The sequence below is a fragment of the Eutrigla gurnardus genome (genome assembly GCF_963514095.1).
Source record: "Eutrigla gurnardus genome assembly, chromosome: 10".
In the NCBI taxonomy this organism is placed as follows: Eukaryota; Metazoa; Chordata; class Actinopteri; order Perciformes; family Triglidae; genus Eutrigla; species Eutrigla gurnardus.
This window is the reverse complement of record NC_139924.1, coordinates 15,536,268-15,562,071: the sequence shown is the minus strand read 5'-3', so window position 1 is coordinate 15,562,071 and position 25,804 is coordinate 15,536,268. Positions and strand designations below refer to the sequence as shown.

The 25,804-nt window shown below is 45.5% G+C and overlaps 1 protein-coding gene across 13 annotated transcripts in view; it reads right to left on the bottom strand.

Annotated features, from left to right (window-relative positions):
- Nucleotides 1-474: 474 nt before the first annotated feature.
- The window catches only part of mecom (MDS1 and EVI1 complex locus), a 128,005-nt gene continuing 102,675 nt past the window's right edge, over nucleotides 475-25,804 (bottom strand). For 2 of the 13 annotated variants that reach the window (XM_084018968.1, XM_084018972.1), the window contains 15 exons: nucleotides 19,941-20,043; nucleotides 19,724-19,837; nucleotides 19,115-19,226; nucleotides 18,882-19,029; nucleotides 18,558-18,738; nucleotides 14,225-15,605; nucleotides 13,974-14,064; nucleotides 12,484-12,510; nucleotides 8,731-8,897; nucleotides 8,417-8,494; nucleotides 6,708-6,877; nucleotides 5,212-5,356; nucleotides 3,072-3,317; nucleotides 2,808-2,988; nucleotides 475-2,418 (listed from right to left, as the gene is read on the bottom strand). In XM_084018968.1, the coding sequence (XP_083875094.1) occupies nucleotides 2,284-2,418; nucleotides 2,808-2,988; nucleotides 3,072-3,317; nucleotides 5,212-5,356; nucleotides 6,708-6,877; nucleotides 8,417-8,494; nucleotides 8,731-8,897; nucleotides 12,484-12,510; nucleotides 13,974-14,064; nucleotides 14,225-15,605; nucleotides 18,558-18,738; nucleotides 18,882-19,029; nucleotides 19,115-19,226; nucleotides 19,724-19,837; nucleotides 19,941-20,043 (3,279 nt within the window). In that variant the 3' untranslated portion in view covers nucleotides 475-2,283. The remainder of the gene's footprint in view (nucleotides 2,419-2,807; nucleotides 2,989-3,071; nucleotides 3,318-5,211; nucleotides 5,357-6,707; nucleotides 6,878-8,416; nucleotides 8,495-8,730; nucleotides 8,898-12,483; nucleotides 12,511-13,973; nucleotides 14,065-14,224; nucleotides 15,606-18,557; nucleotides 18,739-18,881; nucleotides 19,030-19,114; nucleotides 19,227-19,723; nucleotides 19,838-19,940; nucleotides 20,044-25,804) is intronic. The other 11 variants (XM_084018979.1, XM_084018974.1, XM_084018973.1 and 8 more) reach the window with 11 other exon arrangements.

The following is a 25,804-nucleotide window of genomic DNA, read 5'->3' as shown; positions in this document are numbered from 1 at the left end:
AATGTCCGCCCACGTTGGCTGGCAGCAGTGACAAGGGGGGGGCGCCGGATGGGGAGGCCTGCTGCAGGATGGGACTCTTATTGAGCGTTTGAGCGATGAGCCAGGTCATCACATCTACCCAACTCATCCATCATGCTCCACAAACGGACACAAATAAAGAGGACACATTCCTGCCTCCGCTCCCACTACCACAATCAAGCTCTCTCCAGCCTTTTCTCTCGCTCCCGTCTCTATGCGAGCCAAAGCCCGGAGAAAATAGAGGACCAGAGTTCAGGCTCTCCCTCGCTCTTGGAGGCCATGGGAGCGCCAGAAGAAAGCGCCAGGTGGTTTTTCTGACTCATGTCTCTTAGTAAGAATCTCTGTTTGGGCCAAAATGATGGGCAGCCAGAAGGACTGTATAGGGCGGGGAGATGGGAGACAAAGGGCGGGTAACATTTTTAAGTAGAAATAAAGAGAAAATGGAAGGCATGTTAATCCACATTGTAGTCCTTTATTTCTTAGTTGTTCCTCCCACATTATTGAATTGAAATGCATAACAGTTACATTGTAGAAAGCATTAAAACAAAGTACCTCAACTTGCTGATTACTTTTTAAAATCGATTATAAACAAAATAACGACATAAACAAACAAACAAAAAAAAATCTGGTCCCTCAAAACGGGAGAATAAATGAAAGTAATCTGTTATTTATCATAAGTTTGGCACAAGGGATTAACATGAATCGAACGTCACACAAGCTTGCAGACAACCGTAGAAAATGTCAGATACAGATCTTAACAGACCAATCATGCGTTTATGGAGAAATTATACCTGGCTTTTTTTTATTATTCATTCTTTATAATGTTTTTTTTTTTCACTTTTTACAATTGAATCATTGAATTGTCATAGAAAAAAAAAGCTAAGTAATATCTATTCATCGACCGGTTCCATGAGAAGAATAAGGAGTGAATTGTATGTTTAATACTATCTGGCACTCAAATGTAATCTACAAACCCCATTGAACTCTGGGATAGGCCCGGTGAGGAATCCTCTCCCCCTTCACCTGGGCTAAGAGCAGTGCTATTCAGTAAACAAACTACAGTTTGCCAAGAAATAAATACAATTCTCAACATACAACAGCAAATAACAACAACAACACCAAAAAAAAAAAAAAAAAAAAAAAAAATCATGATTGTCTAAAAATGAAAGACACACGAGCATGGAGTAGCTAACGACTAGCATTCAGGCTATTTAGTGGTATTGTTGGCTGACTAGGATGGATTCAAGGGTTTGAAAAAAGACGTATGCCCTTTACAGAACAACAATTAACTTCAGCACTGGCTACTTATTTCAGTAAAAAACAAACAAACAAAAAAAAAAAACATTGTGTTTTTCTTCTCTTCCACTAAAAAGACAATCTATTTATATCCTTTCACAGATAGCGCAGGCGGGCGGGATGGAGTGCAGTGGAGAACAGTTGGTAGACACTTGTGTACAGTGCTATGATTGTGCAGACGCACGCACGCAGCTATGAAAACAGATGGGAAACTGGCCTGATTTCAGTTTAACAATTCCTTTTTTTTCTGTTCTTTTTATTTGTTCTTCAATGACTTCAGTGATATTAAAGCGCTGCTAGCGCTGTCCTTACATAGAGCGGTTTTCATTTAAACTGAGGTCGCCGACCCCACCCTTCATTTCTTTTTTTTTTTATCATCAAGTACATGTATTTACGAGAAACACCTGTGGATCTCTGGGGGTTAAAGGGAATTCTTGTCATATATTTTGAGGATACTTTTGTCAGATGAGCCAGGGCTTTTTATGCACAATGAAACACACTAGGCTGAAACTGGCTGTCTTAGAGACACAACCAAACTCACCCCCTCAGCTTAACATGTTCTCCTCGTCTTCTATGTGCTGGGCAATAAATGCAGTCTAGCAATGATACATCAGCACATCCATCTTCCGTGTCCACCAGCTGTTGCTGTGCAAAACATAGAAATTCAGCAGAATAAATACAGCTATTATTACTTATTATTATTCCCACCATCATCATTGCTATCATCCTGGTTGGTGTTAATGTACGAAATCAATTTTAAGGTCATTTTGCTCCCTATCGGTTGGAGGTTTTATGGAGGGGGGCTTCGTGTGAAAGGCGCTCTGCTCAGCAGTCCGATGGGCCGTGGTTCTGCTCAGCAGTCACTCTGTGGACGATCAGGGGCCCACGGCACGTAGCCCCTGCAATGGGCTCCCAGTGCCATAGGTCAGGTTTGGGGGGGTTGAAAGGTGAAAGCGCAAAGGGGTGTCATCATACGTGGCTGAGGGACTGGATGGCACTGGATTCAGCAGCAGCCCGTGCCAGACTGTGCCACATGGTGGCCGGGGTGTGGGAGGCCGGGTGGAGAGAGTCCTTTTCAGCCAGAGACAGCATCATGGCGTACGCCTGGAGGAGAGGGAGTGAAAGTACATTAAACTACCATAAAAATAAAAGGGTTAAATACACGGGAGTAGCTGAGGAGTGAGTCGCCTCGCCTCCCTTCTCATCTCTGCTGAGAGTTGCACATGCGCAGCACAGGTCAGGCACTCAAGCAAGTAAACAAAGTTTATGAGTTGAATCAAATCAAGCATTTCAATCAGCTTGGAAACAGGCGTTTAGTTGGGCAGTGTTAGAGGATGTGGCCGAAACTCCCAACGATGCTTTTGCACGGTTTGCCGCAAGTTTGAGAGCAAACAGGGTTGTTTTTTCTAAGACAATTAACTTTATTGTTGTTTGATAACCTCTCGTAAATAAACCTATTACTACGTCTATATTCTTGTGACTGTTTCTTTTACCTGAGACTTGGATTTCCTAAAGAGTGGCTGTTTGACCGCGTTGGTCAGAGAGGGGGAGCCAAACGATCCATCGTCCTCGTCGCCGTCTCCCTCACTCAGCTCGCTCTCCTCCAGCTTGCGCATGTCCGAAAAGTGACGGATATGATCAAGGGCTGAGTAGCCACTCGGCTCCTCCTTATACCTGGAGGTCAAGAGGAAACCCGGGGGTCAAGCAGCACGTCATCACGGACACGGCGTGAAATCATGTTTAGGTATGGACTTTACCTCCTCGGAGAGGTTTTGCAGTTGAGGTTTAAGTCGCTGGATGCACTGAAGTCCATTTCGTCTTGTGTGATGTCATCGCCGAGGCTACTAGGAAGCACCTCGTCTTCCTGCTTCCCGGGGTCGTTGCTCGGCTCTTCCCCTTCTTCTTCATCGGCGCCAAGCTCCTCCGCTTCCTCGTCTTCCAGATCACGTGACCCGTGGCTGGCCCTCAGCGGCTTTTCTCCTTCAAACGGACCGCCGTTTAACCTGCAACACATTGATCAGATCAATTATTCCTTCTTATTCTTATTAGCAGTATATTTCTACTTTTATGTTTAAGAAAGCAAGTAATTCTTCTGGTACTTGTTAAATACGTAAGGAATAAGACACTGAAGTAAAATCCTTTTGTCCTTTGTTTTGGTTTCCTACACTCGTGAGAATCTATCCTCTATATACGACAAACAATGGAGCATATAGGATGAAACACAGAAAGAGGTGGCTCTGAGGCAGGACATGGCAGCTGGGATAAAGAGAGCTGGAATCCTGTTTGTCATCGAGGCTCTGGAGCCCCTTTGGGCACCGCGGCACTGGGTTGATCGTTGCAGCACTTAAGTGGAGTGCTTCGCCTCTCTCCTTGTTTATTTTCTCTACTATCTCGTATTCATCTAATAGGCAAAATATTTAGCTGACAGCCCCATTTGGTGGGAGACTCATGAGAGCGTTGCCAACCAGTCCATTCCTCTATCCCCACGGAGTGAGAGAGGGCGAGCTATCCAAACGGCCCGAGTCCTAATCTGTCCCTCTGTGTCAGCGCCACAGGAAACCACCATTTGGTAAATCATCTGGAACCGCATTTAGACTGATTCACTAATTACGCTCTGGGATATCTTTCGTCAGCTCCCAAAAATGCCATTTTCTTGCACAAAGGACTCGGAGACGAGGACCGAGAAACGGACGCCGAGGAGTAGACGGATAGGAAACAAAACACATCAAGCACATCTCCGCAGAATTACACCATGCTGGTAAACAGGATACCTGCGCTGGATTGTTGTGTTTTTTTAAAGGGATGCATTTGAGTGTGCAACGACTTTTAGAGGAAGGGGGGAGAGGGGGAAATGACATTTTAGCACATGCTGTATCTGCATCATCTTTCCTCTTTCATCGGCAGCTGATAATATTGTGCTTTGGAGACCGCTCCCACTGGGATGGAGAGTTTGAGGGCGACAAGGTGGTGTTCGTGCTGTGTTGAGCTCGTGGGGTTGAGAGGAGGGACTCGCTCCAGAAGAGAGGGAGAGAGAGAGAGAGAGCTAGAGCTCTGTGATTAAGAAAACAGATTCGCTAATTACGCTTTCAAACGTGGTAATTTGCTGGGGATAAAGTATCTATCAGAAGTAGTCAGGAGCACAGCACTTTGAAAGGAAACACGGGCCGACCCCTTGACCCCACCCCCTCTACCCTCTTCCTGTAGGCAGACATGTTGGTTCCAGATGTGGCGGGCCTAACTGCTGCACTCCCCCCCCGTCCCTCCGACGCTCTCCCGCCCTGGTCCTGCTCTCACAGGCCCTTCTGCACAATCATACGCCAGTCTGCGAGATCTCTATCCGGACTCCCAATCTGCCCTGTGATCACGCCAACGTGAGGCACGTGAAAACAAACTGGGAGACCTGAGCAGACCTCTCGGCTGCTATCCGATCCCGACCGCGGCTCCGAGAATTTATTTGCATAATCCTGGATCGTACTCGCACAGATATCTGTCCGTATGTGTGGCCGTAAGGCGACTGGCATATGGAGCTCCCGCGTCTTTCCACGACCTGCCATTATCTTAAATGTCATCACAGATGATTGCTCTCCACTCCGGACCCCTAAACGTGATGTCATCATTAACGAGGGCTGGCTGGGTGGTATGAAAATGTAAGTCTAAAATGGGCTGATAGCAGCTGGCTCATTATTCATACCTATTCAAGCCTAGAGAGTCCTTTGAAAGTCCAACAATCTTAACGTAATTAACGCACGAGTTCAACATGCGGTGATAAGGGCCTTTTTTTCAGAAAGCCTCATTTGTCCCTGCTGCCGAGATGTGGCGGATGAGATCTATAAACATCTTGTTTAGTTCTTCACATGTAGATCCGATCAAGAAACAAAGGAGGCCATATGTGATTACCCTTCCTCGGAGGGGTCCGGTGATGTCTGGTTCTGGCCCGTGTTGCTGATGAAATTTCTTATTTCATTGAAATACGAGTCTTCTTTGTCATCCAATATGGCACTGCCACTGTCCAGCTCAGATTGTGGGGACGACATTGCAGTGCCTGCAGAGAGACAACAACATATTATTACAATACTGCAGCCTCCAAACACCAAATATGCTGCATCACGATCTCTCAAACTACTTCTCAATGATAGCTGTGTGTCAAAGGTCAATGAAAAGTTCCCATAAGTGGCTTAAATGATGTCACTCTATGACAGTGTGACATATTCTCTATCCGCTGCTTCCATTTCTTCAATGAAATAAAAATGAGTGAAATAATCAAATCCAATTTTTGTAATAGTAATGTGGACCCATTAAATTATGAACAACAATTTAACTCTGCCTCATTCTATGTGACATATGTGTTACCGTTGGAAACCATGAGATCTTGACAACAACGTAAACTTGAATTATGTTTAAATGTGCCAATGCTTGGCAATATATCATGCATTTTTAACGACCTGCCCAAGTGTCTTTGAGGATTAACCCATAAATATTTGATGATTCTGCTTAACAACCGTCCGTCTCTTATCTCTGTGTTGTTGGATACAGGAAACACATGGCAGATAATTGATGGAGTGATCATCGTGTCTGATTAAGTGGAAGCCTCCTCTGAGGACTGTTGCTCTCAGCTGCTGGCAATGTGTCACTGTTTGTTCTGCTGATTCAGAGTCAGCGTGACGCAACCTATCAAACCCAAAAGCTGTACTCAGAGGCGCTGTTTGTGAACAGGCAAGGCAGGCAACTGCTTGGGGCCCCGAGTTGCCAGGGGGCCCCCGAGACTCGGCCCGAGGGCTGTTTTATGAATGTTTAAAAAATCAATTTGATGCCCGCCGCCGCCGCCACTGCCGCTAAAGACCACAATGGAAGACAGAATTAAAAAAGATACTTTTTTTTTCAACCGACCTCCTCATAAAAATAAAGTGTAAATAAACTAGTTAGTTATTATATGGTTTTTATTGTTCTTGACATTTATATATGCACATTTTGAATATAAAAAACGTTGGTTTCATACATCTTTCGTTGGCGTCAGATTATTTAGAAGATTATTATTGTTATTGTTTAGTCAGAAGGGCCCCACTGAAAATTTTGCTTGGGGCCCCAACAGACTCTAGAATCGCCTCTGGCTGTACTGCTGATGAAAGGCACTCATTAAAAAAAAAAAAGATTTTTGCAACGTTGCAGAGGCAGATGGAATATTTCTCTAATTTTTCAGCCTCTAAAATAGTTTATAATCATGAGTTAATTGTGTTATTAATTAATAATAATAATAATAATAATGCATTGCTATGTCACAAATCAGCCCTCATATTCTCTGATGAAATATGGAAAGAGGGGAAAAAAGAGACTTGAATCGGCTGAGAAAACTCAGAATGTATCATCTATTATCTTGTATGTTGAAGACTTCTCACCGGACAGGTTGCCGTTCTCGTGCTTCTTGAGGTGACGGTCCAGGTTGGTCTGCTGACCGAAGCAACGATCGCACAAGTGGCACTTGAAGGGCTTTTCCTTGTTGTGGATGTTGCGAATGTGACGTTGCAGGTTGGAGGAGATGCTGAAGGAGCGGTCGCAGTATTTACACCTGCAGGAAAAGTAAAACAATGCTGAAAAAAAAGAACCAGCAAAATACACAAGCTGCTAGTCATGAGCGCGACTGTACTGCATGATGAATCAGGAAACCGCGGTTTTGTTCTGTGGGAAACATAATGGGATACATCATGTGGGACACACATACACAACAGCATACAGACGGCCCCAGAAGTCCCAGACATGATGGAGGAGCTTGTTTAAGGTGAAACAGCTCTGCCTCTTATCTCCAGCCAGCGCAATAAAATTGCATTCTTCCCTCACAAAATAAGCACGCAACAGATTTGATTCTAGCCCTGCGAAAAAATTAGAGCCCCTTGCCAAGTTTCTTCATGCAAAATTATACGAGAAGATTACATCTTTTCTTCTGGTGGAATTAGCTCGCTCGATTGGCCGTCCCTCAGGAACCCCCTGGTTATCTCCACAAAAAATTACAATAAACAGCGGTGATCTTTAATGGCATGCCAGCGTGTGGAGTGCAGGCTATCAGGCTGGGGCAGTCGAGGCCTGCGTCTGTCTTTCTGCCTCCCCTGTGGTCAGCAGGCCTCCTCCGAGCTTTGGGCCAACATTCCACTACCTTAGTAACTACAAACCAGAGCGGCGCTAGCCAGGGCTTACTCATTATCCAAATGTAGTAAATGTGCAAGATTCATTTTTTTAAAATGTGTTCTGAACTGCTGCTGCATTGTTACTTCTAGCTCAGCAGCACCTGGAAAGGGAGGGAGGGAAACCTTCTTTTTTTTTCCTGAACCAAAGTTTCCCATGAAGCACGATGCTGAGAAACATTTTATTTGCCAACTAGACAATGATTCTAAAAATAAAATAAATACATTTTTAAACTAATCGTGGGATAACCTCTTTAGTTGGCAAGAAAGCCTCACTTGATGGGGCAAGCAGCAACCGGGCTTCTAGTTCAGTGCAAGAGAAATGACCACAGCTGCCGGGCCTGGACACCAGCCCGCGCTCCTTATCACCCCAATTTTTCACCAAACTTCCTCTTCTCCTCTCAGCTCTGGTCTTTAACCACCCCCCCCCCCCCCCCTCTGTTCCTGTCACCCTGGCGACGGACACCATTTTTCATCGGGCAAATTATTTAGCAGCAGGATAATTATTCCAGGCTTTTACGGCATAAGAAAACACACATAAACTCTGTTCTAACTGTAGACAAGAATTCCCTGGGAAGAGATCCATGTGCAGTTAACAAATGAGCTTCATCTCTCCGTCTGCTTGAGAACGCTGCTCATGTTAGTGAGGAGAGAAGAGCCGTTATTCACTGGGGACATGATGTGCTATTTTACAAATCAGATTCTTGACGAGAAGAAGAAGAAAAAAAGGAGAATTTTCCTACATAGTTGTGTGTATTCTTGGAAGTAAGGGGGGCTTATGGGGGAATGTTGGTAGAAGGTGATATTCAGCCGACATGATGTTGTTGTTTTTTCCTTTATAGCAGCTCAAACACTCATCTTCAATAATACACACACACAAACATAGCTTGAATGAATGAGGCTCTTTAGATTTTGAGAAAAAGTCTTACCTATATGGTTGCTCTCCTGTATGAGTCCTGAGGTGGCGGGTCAGGTTGGCAGAGCGTGGGAATATTTTTCCACAATATCTGGAAAGGAATAAAAAAAAACATTTTTACATATGATTTTGTCACATTACTTTTGTAATCTAAAAAACGTTATTATTCTTATATTAGAAATTGTAGAAGTAGGTTTGTAGTGCCGCAAAAAAAAAAGGCTCAAATGTCAATAATAAAACTACTTGCCATAGAGGATTATTAATTATGACAATGAAAGTGAAAGAATTAAAATAACACATTTTAACAACACCAGTTGCCCTGGTTACCTGCATGTGTAGCGCTCTTTGCCCTTGCGAAGCAGCGTCTCCGGAAGTGCAGAGGGCGGAGCTCTGAAGTCAAACATGGAGGGGACGGAGCGCAGCAGGTCACCGGTCTCCGGCTTCAAGGAGCCAAACGTCTCCAGCTTCTCCGCCATGTTCTCGATGGCCGACATCTGAGGACACACAGGAGAGGAGGGACAGAGTGAGGGGTTAGCAAAGAAACCGGTGTAGGACTTTTATCACTCATCATGATCCCGTGACAAAAGAAATCTCGGACTAAAGTGACGGAAACAAATGATATTATGTGTTTGCGATTACAGGATACAATAAATTGGAAAAAGCAAAAAGCAATGAATAATTCAGGCCAATATACTGCATCGGTAGGGGCACATTACAGCAACAGTCAACCATACATTTCTACATTTGCTGTGGATGTCTTAATACGAAGCACAAATGCCAAATATCTGATCGATTTGATTGTTATATACTGTTAAATGGTTCACACTGTTTTCCAGACAAATGTGTTCATTTGTTTGGCCTGATTGACGAGCCTTGTTTACAGCACGGATGACGTGAAACAGGTACTGGGCGAATTCTTGTTATGACGTTCATCAATGATTCATGAACCACAAGGTCAAATCCCCGGTATGTGCGCACGACAAATACATATTATACTGATTCATAACCTTATAGTTAAACAAAGAAACAGTACGGTCCCATTCGTGGTCAGTGGAGAGCAGGCGTGAACCTATGAATGTTAAATTCAGCCAAATACACATGCAAAGCATATATACACACACACACGCACACGGGATTAAGGACTGCAGCCAATCTACTAATGAAGCTGAACATTTACTTTCATCAGGTACTCTCTGAGGAGATATGTGCACTTGTCAGCTGGTCCGCGTGTATGTGCGTATATGAACAAGAAACTATGTGCTGCACGGTGGCCGCGGTTGATGAATTACCATCAATGCACGTCAAAGAGAAAATATATGTATGTGTGAGAGAGAAGAATGTATTTGGAATATTTGTGCGAGTGTGTAGGACGTGTGTGTGCGTGCACGGTATGTGAGCGTGATTGCATGTGCTTAGTGTGTATCTGTGTGTTGTCAGATGCATCTGTGTGTGTGTGTGTGTGTGTGTGTGTGTGTGGCAGAGGAGTGATTCATGTCCACTGCTGGGCTGTAAACTATTCTGTGCACAATGCGGGCAGACAGCACATTCGTCAATATGAAAGATGTTGACATTACTGATCAAGGGCCAGACACGGGTAATAATGATATCGCTGTGCTGAGAGGGGCGGGATGGGGGAGGAGCGGGGGGCTGGAGGGGGAGTGAAGGGAGAACCAGAGGGAGGAGGAGGAGGAGAAGGGAGGGGTAGGGGTGACGGGGTCCCAGAAGGCCGCAGGGCCTGTCAGCCCATCTAACACACAGGAGGTTCCCCCCCCCACCCACCCTTTTTTTTCTTTCTTTTTTAAAGGGACCACACAAATTTGCATTATTTTGCGTGTATTGAATTTTCAGCCTGTTTCTTATTCTTATTTCAATAAGGCAACAAATCAATGGTGATTCGGGTCCTCCACCGGAGCCCTGCTCCGACTCTGACATTTCATCTCCTGCTTTCACCCCCTGTCACTCTCAGGCTTCACGCCAAGATGGAGCAGACTGGAGGGGAAAGAAGCAGAGGAAGAGAATCGGAGAAGAAGCATGATGAAGGACTAGACGATAGGGGAGTAGGGTGGGAAGGAGGAGGGGGGGGGAAAAGGGAAGAAAGAAGGAAAGAAAGCAAGCAAGAGCGAGCGAACAGAGCCTGGAGAGAGAGAGAGAGAGAGAGAGAGGGGCTGATGGATGACGGTGGAGCCGAGTGTCGGGAGCGGCTGATTAGGAGTGACGGCCGAGTGTAAAGTTCCTGCCGCAGCCGTCGACGTTCCCACTGAGGGAGGATGTGGAGTGTCAGGTCCGTTTGATTATGAATATGCCAATGCTGCATGCCATGAATCAAAGGCGAGGGAGAGAACAGAGCGAGGGAGAGAGACTAAGAGAGCGATGGACTGAAAGATAGGCAACGGGTTGTGGGGAAGAGGGAGGTGAAATGCGTTCATATTTCTTCAGAATGTGCACCATGTATTTCATTGAGCTCTTTTCAGGCAGTGGAGTGAATGCTCAGTTTGTCTGCGTGGCTCAACGAGAACCCATAACTCTTTGGAACATTAGGGCCCCTAAAGCTGTCGGCAGTATCGAGCCTGTCCGATAAGGCACTTTTTCTTTTTCTTTTTTTTTTTTTTTAGAGCTGAAATAACTTCATCCCAGCTCCATCTGCTGGGGAATTCTGATCACCACCTTCACCCTCTCATGCTGCCTCACTCTATTTAGAGTTTAATCTCACACTTTTGGTCAACCTTGATCTCTGTATCCTTTGAATGAAAGGCATAGTCCTCTATATAAAATATATATTGGTATTTGTCTGGCTGTATGTAGCAGAATAAAATTATCGTCGTCCTGCGTTAGTTAATTTACGAACAACTGAGCTTTTCACGTGATAAATAATGATTTATATAGTATTATATATACATTTTTTCCAGTGCAGAAATTATTTTTAACCTTTTTGTTACGTGACTGATGTTGATGGAAAAAGACAAAAGAATCTTCTTAATCAAAGTTCTTCTTTTCTGTTTTCTGATTTTCTGTTTCAACGGCTTTGTTTGCGGTCAAGCCGTGAATGATTCACGCATCCAATCCAATGGATTAGATGCATTAATGATTGAAACTAGTAACCATCCATCTGCCACAGATTACACTTCAAAAACCCTCGGCCATTGAGCTGCTTTTATGGATGGTGAGCCAGGTTCATTAGGTCACTGTTTGACAATGCTGTGTGTGTGAAACGTTCGACTTAAAGGACAAGAGGATAAACGGCTCCACATTTTGCTCTAAAGCGATTTTTCAAAGGTTTTATAACCCCCTACTCCTTTGTATAACTACCCCCCCCCCCCCCCCCCCCCCCCCCAACCCCACATGCACACACACACACACACACACCTCCCCAAAGCCCTGGTCCTTCCCCCCCGGGCTATGTGTGTGTGTGTCTGTGAACTTGCTTGTTGCTGTAGCGTCGCTGTGGGACCAGCAGTTGATTGGCTATCTTCAGATGTCAGTGATGCTGTGAGGGGCCTTAATTAGCGAGATGCATTCTCAATTGTTGATCTTTATCGGGAACCAGATGTTTGGAGGGAGGAACTAACCCCCCCCAGTGATGTCCCAAAGAGACTGTTACCCTCACGGTGATGTAAAGCAGCCCCATTTAACACCACCCCCCACCCCACTCATCCCCCCCCCCCACCCACAATGCCCGTTTGCAAAGCCCGGCTTCGTTCTCCAAATAAGCCAACATTGTGCATATTCAGAGCTTGTTGGATGGACACGGTGTAGTTCGACTGGAAATCCCCGCTTAAACCCTTTCATGTGAATTGGAGGGGATTTGTCTAGATGTAGAGATGTGAACAAAACAAGGCTCAACTACTTAAATAATCCAATAATATGATGTACATTACAAACATTCAGATGAAATTTCTTGACATAAGAGAAGAATGGGAACTCGAGTCCGGTCAGTGCGTGATGGTGATGGGCTGAAGCCATGCGAATGCCGGGTGGCGTCAGTTGTAAACTGTTATGCAGCCCATGCATTCATTAGGGGATGGGGTCTGTTTGGTAGAAGTACAGACACATGGCGGTACTGTAGGTTAAAGGGGAACTTACCCAAGTTCTCTGATCTGGCAAACGAAACTGAAGGGCGGAACAGAAGGAAAAGAGAAAGCAGTCAGAACCAGGAAGTGGCGCATGAATCAACAGCTTTTGATTGGACACATACGGGTACAGAGGGAACGATGGGTCCCGGCGTCATTAACGTCGAATGAGCAGCGGGCTGCTTATCTACAGAGTTATGGCGCTGGAATTATAGAAGGCTCTAATAGTTCCCAACACTTCCTGGTGTTCAAAAAGCTCATTATAGTGGGCTCCAAATACAATGCCAGTATGTAATCTAAGCCAGTGTAGCTTAGCAGTAAAAGTTCCTGCCAGGAAATAAAAAGCTGAATCACTACAGGTTGAAAAAAGTTCCAGTCCCCTCAGCTTTGCAACCTCTTTCTTGATATATGGCTCAAGAGTGAGTCAGGTGACTGAAAACAAACCCCCTCGAAAGTATACAGAAGGGCCCCTTGCCTGGTCTGGGCTAGACCTACCCGGGTCTGGTGTTTCTGGGAATGATTTGTGTGTCCAGACATCATAAAGTCATAAAGATGGCCTAAGCACTCTGTTAGTGTTTCTACTGATAGGACACCTCATTAAGGCGTGTGGGACAGCCATGTGGCTGCTGCAGGCTGGGCCCATGCAGCAGTCTGGACAGGGGACATAAATCAGACAAATGAAACAGCCTGTAAAAACCAGACCTGAAACGGCCAGAAAAGAGAAAAAAAAAAAAAAAAAAAAAATCATATGCCTGAGAAAGTGGTGTTTTCACTTTCCGACGGAGCGTTCTCACCCGTGGGGGGAAGAGTGAACAAATGAACGTCAATGCAACGCGTCATAGACACACGCACACATGCGCCCGAGTGCTTACACACATATACGGAGCCTCACACTGGAAATACTGGCACGGACGACTCGGGGGCAGAAATCATTGCTTTAAGAGCATATAATTTTTTATATTGTAGTCAAAGACATATTATGGGAAGACGTGTCAGAGTGTGCCCTTTCTCTCTGCCACATATGTTTCAGATTGCCAACAATGGGCTTAACAGGCAGTAGTTTGGATAAGGCTGGAGCCACATACTAATCCTTATTAATCCAGTTTGGTCAGCCGGGGACAATCATTCTGAATTAGAGCTCCTTATAGAAAGAGTCGTGATAATATCTTAACTGTTTTAACGGCATGCTGCCGTCACATCAGCAGATATGGGAACCTAACATTGAACTAGCAACAGCTATGTTGCCGTGGTTACATCACATTACAGCTTTCATGAATTCAAATAAACAATGAGCTGCAAAGAAAAAATTGGGCAGTTGCTGCCTATTTCATCAACCCAGGGGTCAAAAAAGGCATTTAGAAACGGCCTTGTAAATAAAAGTGGATAGGACGACTGGTGCCAATGTGTGATTCAGTCCAAACAAGGCATGTGCCATCTTATTATATTCCTTCTCAAATACCCCAAATTGTCCCAGTGCCCGCCGATGCCCCAGTGGAAACCTACCTGTGGATGGAAGAGGAAGCCTGGAGCTGGTCGCATGTACTTGTCTTTCAGAGTCTCAAACGGATCGCTCATTCTCCTCTTCTCAACCCTGCTAATAATAGATTTCTCTTAATGCATGTACAGTATATTCAGTATTACAAAATTACAGTTAGTAGTTTCATGAACATGGCCATGTTCTGTTTCCACATAATCAGTAAAATAACAGCAGCGACTTAAATTGTGGTCAAGTAAGCGACTGGGAATAACAATACCTGTAGATGGGGTCCATGAAGAAAGGGGTGGGCCTGGCATGCTGTAAAGAGGTGTCAGCTTTTGGGATGTCCACCACTGCCTTCTCCTCCTCATACCCCAGGTTATTCTTCGTCTCTTCCTCTCTTGCATTGCCTCCGCGGCCCCTGGAGCCCAGGCTCAGGTCTAGTGGCTGATCCTGACCAATGGAGTGTGAGGCCCCTGGTTTGGAGGGGACATGCGTGGCAGACTTCTCCATCTTCCGCTTAGTAGTGAGGTCAAATGGTGACTCGGATGAAGACTTGCCCTGGGCCTTCTTGCAGTCATCTGGAGACTGTGGCTCTCCCTTCAGGCCCGGAGGTCTGAGGTCTCTGTCTGGAAAAGGGTAAACTGGAGGGGAGAAAGCTGGGAAGAAAGGGAGTGGGAACATGGAGGGGTAGGGCAGAGCCCCGACCTTCTTGTCCTGCAGGCCAGCCAGCCCTGTGGAGCCAAAGTACTTCTCAGCAATGGAGGCGATGGCCTTAATAGAGTCATTTACAGCCCCTGTTACGGCTGTGTGCTCGTCCAGCGAGGATGGGATGAGGGAAGGCCCCGGAAAGTCTTTAGCAGCACTGCTGTCTGTCAGGCTGGGGCTCTGGGGGCCGCCTTCACTGGCCTTCCTCTTGGGGCCTTTGCCATTTTCTCGAGCAACCCCCCTTTCCCTTTCCCTCTCACTGTCCATGTCACTCTCCAGCTCTGAGCCCGACGTGCTCTCCAGATCACTTCCACTGGGCGTGCTGACATCGTCCAGGTCACTGCTCTCAGACTGGTCACTCTGCTTGTTCCGCTTTGTGGAGGACGAGGAGCTCTGGAGGTGGAGCTCTGAGCCTGGCATCAGGTTGCCAGGCACGCCACCCTCTTTACGTAGAGCCTTTAGGAGCTCTTGGGACTCCAGCAGTCCAGGGCTTGGTGGCAGCAGTGGACTCTTACTCAGCTCAGCGAGGGACGCCTGGCCCGGTTGTCTGATGGGAGAAGTGGCAGGAATGAGCTGTGGCCGGTGGTAGAGTCCAGAGGGGAAGAGGCCCGGGAAGCTGAAGGGGAATGCTGGAGTCGCAGGGAAGGTAAGCCCGCCATGGTGGCGACTGGCCCCAAAGTAATCAGCCAGACCAGAAGCGCCGTGGCCCATGGCCAGGCCTGATTTGTCCATGACAGGGGTGCCAGGGAGTGGCATACCCTGGGCAAACAATCCCCCTGCTGTGAAATGGTTTTTCCCCTCACAGAAGCGCCGGTGCTTGTTGAGGGAGGATGTGGTGCTGAACATCTGCCCGCAGTCCTTGCACTTGATCTGTGTGCGGCAGTCAGCGTGCATGCGTTTATGGCGGCACAGGTTAGAGAACTGGGTGTAGGACTTGTGGCAGACCTCGCCTGCAGGGACACAGAGACAGATGGAGAAGGTGTCAGTACACCCCGAACCCCCAAGCAGCCTCCATATACACACAAAATGATAATCACATCATATGACATCTTTAGTTAACAAGCAACAGTAATCATATGCTTGTGTTCCCGTCAATACTCTGACAGCAGTTTTCCAGGCAAATAAGGAGGAGAGGCGTGTCCAGATCCTGGCATTGTAAGGGAATCTGTTTAGTTGACGGTGTGAGTCAGTCGCTGCCACTCATCACCTGCACATCAAACCAGATTCCCAGGCATCTCGAAGCCCATTGTCCTCCCAGGGACGCTCCCAGGGAGTCCATAAACAATCACACAGACACACACGGACATGCAGGCACATTCACAAAATATTCACATAACACAGACATACAGACATACACTCGCGCGCACACACACACACATTCTCAGCCACATGCAGTACAATGGCTCTATTTTAAGTTTGTGAAGGAAGCGGAGTTGAATGAATCCTATCCTGCAGTCCGGTTCCCAGGGACAGGTCTCACGTCCTCTCCTGCCCCTCTTCCCTCTTCCCCCTCCGGGCCTCTCTGTCACCCCCTCAGCCCCCTCACCTTCTCCCCATAGCTGGGTCCCTGTCGTCCTGCGCTAAGTGACCTTCCCACAGTCAACCCCCGTGTGCCTGTCTGTCGCTCTGTCTGACCCTGGATGACATACAGTGGCAACACCCGACCCTGAGACAAAAACCTCGCCGTCTGACATTATCTATCGCCATTATTAGTCTGTCAACATTATCTACTACCAATGGATGATTTGTTCGAATTTACAGAGTGGGTACGTACGTTTCCCATGCTCTTTTCTCTTTTCTCTTGCTGTTCTAATAAAAGGCAAGAATGCATTTCATGAAAGATGTTGCTCCCCCCTCAGGATATTTTGCAGATCAGCTACACGACAGCAGACATTTCAATAAGGCTTTGATCATCCGAAAATATCGGAAAGCAGTTACGGGGCAGCTCTGGATGATTGATTTTGCTCACATTGTTATGAGATCTTCAAAACGAGGATAAGGAAGTGGTTAGGCGCACACAGTGATTACACTTCTGCATACTTTGGATGCCTTCCAGCCACAAGGTGCACAAAAGGCGATTTAAGTAGATGGAGAGGAAGAGCGGGAAAAAGTATTGTGGAAACAGATTCAAATAAACACCCCAGAGGAATGCCAAATGGGAATTCTCAAGCCAAGAGTGAGTGTGATGTTATATATATATATAAAAAGGACATTTTAATGAATAAACCCAGAAAACTAAATTGAAACGAAGTGTATTTGTGGCTTGGCTTTAGTGGATACAATCAGGGTAGAAAGGTAGTTTTGAAAACATCTGGGGAAACAAAATGAAGAGCCTTTGATATTGCACATGTTGTTTCCTCTCGGGAAGCTGTGGATGTGTCTTGCAACACAGATGAAGAAATTTGGAAACTGTATCCGAATGCCTTTCAATTAACTCAAATTAATCTGTTTCAGCTTAGGCTGTGGAAGTTTACAGTGAGGTAGGTAGTAAGGTCTACTTAAAATGTAAGTAATACATTTTGTGCAAAATAAAAGACACATTTCATTTCTAATAGTAAATAAGTAGTTAATACATCTTAAGCATAGCCACATGGCTTGAGCACGCTACAAGGAAAAAAAGCCCTGCATCATAAATCATGTACTTGTGACATTTACAGGCTACAGAACACATACGCATGACACACAGAGTGTGAGATCTGATTCACTACACGCGTGTATTCATCAGCTCTTGATAAAGTGAAACAAAATATTATAAACACATTCCTGAGAGGAGAGCGGTGGCTAAGTGGTGGCTAGCTGAGTGCTATAATGAATAACCCTGCAGTGCTTGACTTTCATACAGAAGCTCTGGGACACATTCGTACACATCCGTGACACATGGCGTGCACTAACATGCAAACAGGATCACTCGTGCATACGGCAGAAAACACCGTCCAAAACACGTACATGCCCGTCAAAAGAGCTTGCACAAACAAACACTTGGGACACACACATGGTCTCTCCTGGGCGGACGTCGTGTTTGAGGCTGCGCCGCCTTTTTTTACACGGCCATTAGTTGTTTTTAAACCTGCATATTTTCTGCTGATTACAGCAAATGGACTCCCATTCGGAGGGAGCACAGTGAAGAGGGCCGTACATGTGGTTGCTATTTGTGAGGAATGGTGCATGTGGAAGAGGGAGAGAGCAGAAGAGAGGGGAGTCAGAGGTCTGCAGTGGAGATGCAGTCACTCCGGCCTATGTATTATGTATGTGTGTGTGTGTGTGTTAATGTGTGTTTGTTTGAGGAGGAGTGTGTATTTGGTGTATGTATGGGTTTCTGTGACCTTGTATGTGTGTGTGTGTGTGTGTGTGTTGGTGTGAAGGGTCAAGGAAAACGAGATGGGCCAAAGGGTGAAGGTCATAATGCTTTAGGGAAAGGAGATCAGATCTGCGGTGTGAGGTGGTGAAAATGTGAAAGGTCAAAATGTGTTTGGGTCTTGCAGGAGTTAGCGTTTACTGAAGAGTGGGGACAAAAAGTGTGTGTGTGTGTGTGTGTTAGAGAGAGAGAAAGCAATGTTACTCTGAGAGGCAACGGTAAGGTTACACCAAGTGGGATTGAGTCAAATAACCTGCTAGTTTAAATTCTGTTATCACCACATCAGCACTGTGTGAGAGTGCTGATGCACATAAAACCGCATGCCTCTTGTCTTAAAAGAAATGGCAACGCCACTCCAAACAAAGCTACCATATAATCCCATGTGCAATTTCTGGAGGACATTACATGATTGACCCTTGGGGAAGAAGCTGAGGAAGGACACACGTGAAATTTTGCAATAACATCCCATGTTTTCTATCAAAGGCAAGTCACAAGCATATTGTTATTGTTATTATTGTTATTATTATAACGTACTGAGGAGACTTACATAGGTAGGGTCTTAGTGACTTACACATGAAGGGCTTGACACTGCTGTGGATGTGCTTATGCTGCTTTAGGCCTGAAGACGTTGCAAACGTCTTGCCGCAGTCGGCGCAGGCGTGGGCCCGCGCCCCGACGTGCTGCGAGCGGATGTGCCTCTGCAGGTTACTAGGGTCTGTGAACACCTGCTAGGGGAAGGAACCACACAGACACATGGAGGAGTTACCATCTGCTTCTACCAATGGGAGGGTAACAGAACGGAGAAAAAAAAGTGAAAAAGTGAAATAACTAATCATTCATTCAATTCCCCCTCCAAAAGTCATCACTCTACCTTTGAGCAGTTTTCACATTCATAGTGCTTGCCACTGTCATGCGACATCTGATGTCGGATCAGGTTCGATTTCCAGTTGAAGGCCTTGGGACACTGGTCACACTTATATTCCCTCTCCTCAGAGTGGGACAGAGTGTGGGCCTCCAGACTGCAGGAAACACACAGCATAAAAACATATATAAGAATCCCCCCCGAGTAAGATACGCGTCGCAGCGGGTCAGCTGTTCACTTACGTCTGGACATCGGGGAAGACCTGGTCACACTCCTTACACTCGTGGAGACCGTGGGACATGTGGAGGGGTCGCAGGTCTTGAGGTTCCTGGGCCTGCAGGTCACTGTCCCCTCCTAGATATATCAGAAAAGATAAGGACGATAAAATGTTATGGTTTACAATTTGTATATCAGAAGTGTTCAAACAGCCTACAAGGACTGCAAGTTCACTTAAAATGTAAACTATGCAGTCTGTTGAGGTATGTTTCTGCTCTTTAAGAGCCACCTATTCCATTACATAGCTCATATGTGGAAAATATAATGATTTGCATTGCCACGGGCCCTGGTAAATCACTGGGTCTGTGGTCCAGTTTCATTCAACTTACACTCAGTCTCCTGTTACTAGTCTGAAGTCTCGGATGAATAATGTAGGATGAATTCACTGCACTAACTGTTAGTGGTCTCAGACTCGTCTTTCCAGTGAAATTGGTGTGTGATCTCATTTCCAGTGGCTCCTTATGTCATCGGTGTCATATTCTCCCAGCTCAGCGACACATCCTTCTTGTCTCTTCGGTGCCCACGCTTTACAATGGCGTGAAAATAGCCCACCTATTTATAAATAAAAGACACACCTGGGTTTAGGAAGGAGGAGGGGGGCATCCCACAAGGCTGCTTCTGGTGGTCCAGCAGCTGGTTGCGGGACTCAAAGAGCTGGTCACAGTCCTCACAGCGGTACTGCCTCTCCTCTGCATGGCGGGAGAGAGAAACGTCAGCATGTTGTGCATTTAAGCGTTGTTTCGGATCTAAGAAGTGGACAGAAATGTGTGTTTGCGTGTGTCCGGTGCAGACCATGAATATCAGGAGCCATGTCGTCACATGAATACTCTTCAGCCTTCATGAAAAGTAGCAGCTCCTCACCGGGGAAAATCTCACTGGTAACTTTGTAGAAGATCTGCAAAACACACACAAAAAGAACATCATGACTTAAAACTGTGCTTTTATGACATCACAGTGTAATCACAAAGGTAAAACAAACCAATTTTTAACCAGCAGAGGTCACTCGGAGTAGCAAATCCACTACACAGGGATTGTCATATACAAAACACACACACACACACAAAGAGAAAATACACACCGTCATTACAGTAGCTTGTAATTAACCGTCGGACATCTGTCTTCATGAAAACAAAATTATAGCACTAACCACTCTATAGAATAAATACACTGTCTCATATACTGTATACACCAGGACCAAAACGGGATTCTCCAGTAATGCTTGTCGTAGGCAAGAAGTAAATAAATGTGTGGAGAGCAAGCTCACTAATGTGTGGTTATAAACAGTAAAAACATGCAAGCTGTTACAAAATGCATTCGGCTAATTGAGCGTTTCAGTGATGGATGAAACTTCCACACAGAGAAGGTCAATTAAGAACTAACACCACTTCTAGGTGCCCAGTTAATGAGCACGATTCCACAGAAATCCACTGGTTTTCAAAGCGTCAGCGTTTCTGTAAAAATAGTCAGGGGGCAGATTTCACCGCGGCAGCTCCGACGCACACGGACTGATTGTGAAACACAATATTCGGAGGGGGTCATTCATTTTAAAGAATCAGCTGAGAGACCCTGGGACTGCGGCGCTTCCGATGGACAAACAATGGCCTTTCTCTGTGAAACAATCCGACACGGCGTTATTTTTGGCATGCTTTGGAGGTTTAACATATTACCTTCCTCTGTCGCGTCAACGTGACAATGATGATAGGGGGGGATTTATTAGAAATGCAATAGGGAGGGAGAGGGGGGCTTCTGGGAACCCACGGGTCACAGGTACACCGCTTAGGGACCACATTCCTGGCGAGCACTACTCTCGGAGACTTGAGCCTCACCGGCTCCGCAGAGAGTTATGATAAATATCTTGGTCACAATAAAGATCAGGGTGTATTGTCGACGACACGATTCTTTTTTTGTGTGTCATTGTTAACTTTTGGCAAATGATATCATACTAAATATGACGTTAGATTTTTTTGGGGGGCTCCACTGTGACTCAGTGAGGCACAGGAAGTTCTTAGACTGAGAGCTCTTGCATGTCAATAACTTAGCAGTGATTGGTGCACAGTAACCCATGCAGCTTTGTGGTAGCATGAAAGTATGATTTAAATTCAGGCATTAAAAGACATCGAAGCCAAGCCAAGAAAGTCAGTGGGAGGGTGGCAGGCACTATAAGTCTGCCTCCTATTACTGGGCTTAACCAGAGTCATTACAGTTATTCGGACCAGGAGAGACACATTACATATCAACCACCGAATATAACACAAAAAAATGATAGTCTTGTTTTCATTAGCAGCATTTTATTTTGAAATCTTTTCATTCACATTAATTTAAATGATCCACGGAGCTTGGCTAACTTTTTTCTTTTTTTTTTGCCGGTGATCTCTGGTGCTGCAACCCCATTGTTTCCAAGAAAGAATAAAGGGAACTGAACTTTGAGGGTCCCGACAGGAGCTTGAAGCCCCGACATACCCTACTCTAACCTCTCGCCACACCATAAACACGCCTGCTCCAACGTGGAGGGAACTTCATACATGCAGGCATACACAAACAGACATGCAACTTCCTGTGCCCGTCACCTCTGAAAGGCCATGAAAATATTGTGATTCAGACACAATAAAACAGCAGTTCAAACAGACATGTGAGTCCGCAGGGACTCCGCTCTGAGAGACTGATACCGAGACCGAGGAGGGGAGACTCTTTGGAAAGTTACCAGGGCGTGGACCGAGGCCTCGGGACATAAAAATTAATGGACATCGTCAAAACCCCTTTGTCCATAAATACAAGAGTACAGGTTCATGGTAAAGTACAACTGGAAGTATATCATTTTGGTATAATTTACAAATAAGAGGAGATAATTAAGACCTAGGTGAGTCTTTCAAACAAGAAGCAAACATCCACTTTGCAAGCCTGACCTCTGACCTCCCTCTTTTAGGGATCAATGAACATTTTTGCAGCTGCGATTCTCCGTGCTCACCACACAAGATGATGGGCTTTGGGTAGTGTAAGCGCGAGCGCACACACACACACGCACACACTCACACACACACATACGAGTAGGCACGGGAGGGCGATTACAAATATGAAGGGAATTCCCCCAACGGCTCCACCCCTTCCCTGTGGGCCGCCACGGATAAACAGAGAAAACACACACAAACAAACAAACAAACAAAACAAGGCAGCGGCAACACTTAAGAACAGGCGGTGCGACACACACACACACACACACACACACACACACACACACACACACACACACACACACACACACACACACACACACACACACACAGAGACTGTGTTAAACAGTGGCTAAAAATAACAGGTTATTCTGTAGATAAGATAGCCAGGGTGTCTGAGTTCACACTGAGAAAGCAAGCAGCCTCTGCAACAAGGCCGCTAGAAACCAGCACACAAGAAATGATTTCAGAAAATATTCAAACCATTTCTCTTTTGGAAATACACATAAATCTGGAGCTTTCTTGTGCTCTACAGACCGCAGTAACCAGAATCCCCTCGTTGACTGAAATTTGATCATATTTGCTGATCAATTATTTTCTATCTATCCACGCGTGTGCATTACTGAACTCACACTACCTCTCCCTGTCAAAGGTTACAACCACGAGCGGATCAAAGGCTATCATCGGACTACTTTGTTACCTTGACACCATTAGTCATTGGCAGAGTAAACACAGTCACATTTTCCCCGGTCACACCCTGCTGGCCGAGTCCTCGCTCGCACACAGCTCATTCCACAGGTATGCCATTTCACGACGCTGCTGTCCTGCCACAAGAAACTCTCAGTCCGCGAGCTGCTCTAAGTGCAAAAAAACCCTTAAATATCAAGCCACCTTAACATCTAAAAGTCATGGGAAGTGGAAGACACCACAGACCCCTCAACCAAGGTCTGCACTGCACTGATTAAAGGTTAAACGTTGAAATTCTTAATTTCCAACCAGATAAATGTAATAAGCCACTACATTATTTACCCAAGCTTGCCGAGATGTAGCCGATGTCCACATGTTGCAACCTTCTCCCGGCTATCAGGGTCATGCAACACATACAGTACGCTTGGCAGTCACCATCACTTGGCCTCCAAACAAAAAACGCTTTGGACTTAAGTAGCAATAAAGAGTACGAGCACACAATGTGCAGCTGGTGTTCCAGCAAATGACATGAACGCGTAAGGAAGCCAATATGGGAGAGTGACGTCACGAAGAGGCAGAAACTTTCTGGTATCTCATCAAAGACATTTCAACGATGTCACTCTGCATCTCCAGAACGACCTTCTCTGCATTTTAGACCTCTAATTTGTGTAAATGATCTGCGTGGGATTTACAAGGTTTTCCCAAAGACAGTTTTGACGTGCCCGATCTTGAAGCTTTTTCTTTTAAAAAGCCTGATCTCCTTTTACAATCTGTTGTGCGTTTGTCGTGACCGAATCCGCCTCGAGCTGTTATCTCAGTGAGTTAAAGCGCTGCATGATTTCACCTCCAGCGTATTAACATAGTGAATGACTGTCAGGGTTTTGCTAATATGCCCCACAGCCACTTCATCCCACTTAATACTGAGTGAGAATCAATAGAGCGAATGAGATTAACGCTCATATCCCTCTGCACTGTCTTATGAAAGGCTCTTCAGGGCCTCGTTGGATGATGTTAATTACATGTTTAATCCATTTTCCTTTCAATTGAATCAGTAGAGTGAGCAGCGCAGTGGAGGCTTTTTCACCACTAATTGCCCTAATTATCTTAACGACAAAACATGGCGATTGTGGAGGATCAATGAAAGTAGAGCTCCGGCTGCATCCTTCAGTTCACTGTGTCAGCAAAAGAAATGAGGATTTCAGCTTATGGGCCAAGGCTGAAGTTGGACACAAACAGCAGGTCGCAGGCCAAAGACTATTATTATTATTATTAAAGATTATTTGGATTTTCTATGAATCATTTTAAATGTTTTTGTATAATTCGTCTTAATTTTTATTTATTTTTTTTAGAATTTTCAGATCTCCTCATAGAGCTGTTTTAATGGTCAATTACTGAATGTAAACAATTAAATAGCAAATATCAGTGTTGTTCACAAACTGAGCCACCTGCCATCTCCTTCCTCTCCTTCCTGTTGCTCTCCACTCTGCACTGGAAAATATATAAAGCAACAAAACAAATAAAGCCTCTCTGTGTTTCAGGGCAATTCAAATCACTCTCCAATTTTATTTAATTTTTTTGAAACGAGACAATAAGTGTCGTAAATGTGAGAAATTATGCCTAAAACGAAGATTGCAAGGTCAGTTTTGGTTGTGATGACTGAATTGATTCTATATTCTAATATTACAATAAAAAGGACTTTCGGTTTGTTAGTTTTTGTGTTTGATTACATTCTCTGCAGATGCTTTCAAAGAAATAGATCTTTTATGCCATTGTAGTAGAGCTGACAGTATAAAAATTAATTACAAGAGAGAGAGAGAGAGAGAGAGAGAGAGAGAGAGAGAGAGAGAGAGAGAGAGAGAGAGAGAGAGAGAGCGATGAAGAGGGATCCGGAAAAGTTCCTGGAGTCAAAAGACAAAACAGCCTTTTTCCTCTCTCAATCCCTCACCCTCCTGAGATTGGTCATAAAGTTTTATGATAAACAGAACTGGGTCAGGAATAAGAGGACGGAGGCCAGTTTTACGCTCACGCTGGCAGGGCTAAATCGGTGCTTGAAAAGAACCAGGACCAAATAACGATCACCACACCTGGAAATTGCCGTCGTTGTGTGACACTGCCTTGAAATAAATCACGCAACAAGTCATCCCCGCTGATGGCACGGAGGGAGGACAGACGGTTACATTCGGGGGTTGTGGACGGGACGATTTAACAGGCAATATGTGAGCCCTAGGTAGCCGGGTCTGTGGAAATCTGGTGATGGTACGTGTTGGGCGGCGGGTGCGTAATATGTGGTTTCAGGCTGGGTTTAGACTCAGCACTTCTCTGTGGCAGTAAAAACCTGTTGGAATCAGGTACCGTGTGTTTTAACATTTCCAGCTCGGAATAAGGAGCATGGGGAGTCATCTGAACCGCAATGAACAATTCACAGTCCTGCAGAGCATGCACACACACAAACACACACACACACACACACACACACACACACACACACGCACACAGTTGTGTGTGCACACACTCCGAATGCACAATGAAACACTTCACACACTCACAACAATTTAATGCACATAAAAACCCTCGTAAGTGCACACGCACGCACAAATACACACACACACACTATCAAAAACTGACAGCCTCTTTACAAGACCACCCCCCCTCCCCCCTTCAGTCTATTCATTTTAAACATACAGACAGGCATTGTGAGGCGCTACAGTGTGTTTTCAAAACCGCCAATGTTGGCCGGAAGGCTTAAAGACGGCACATTGTGCTGTGTTGTGACAGTGTGTAATACTTAACAATCACCTCATCATAGCCATGTCCGTGACCTGTCGGAGCCTTACACAGCCACCCGAGCAGAACCACAGTGTTGACAGCGAGTCACACCTCGCAGAGAGGGCGGCGCAGGAGAGCTCTCTCCGCTTGTTTGTCTCTTTAGAAGAGAGTGGGCAAGTACTTCTGGAAAGCTTCTCCTCTTCCCTTTCCCCCTTTTTTTTTTTTTACCCACAATACTTTTTTGTGAGAAGAGTG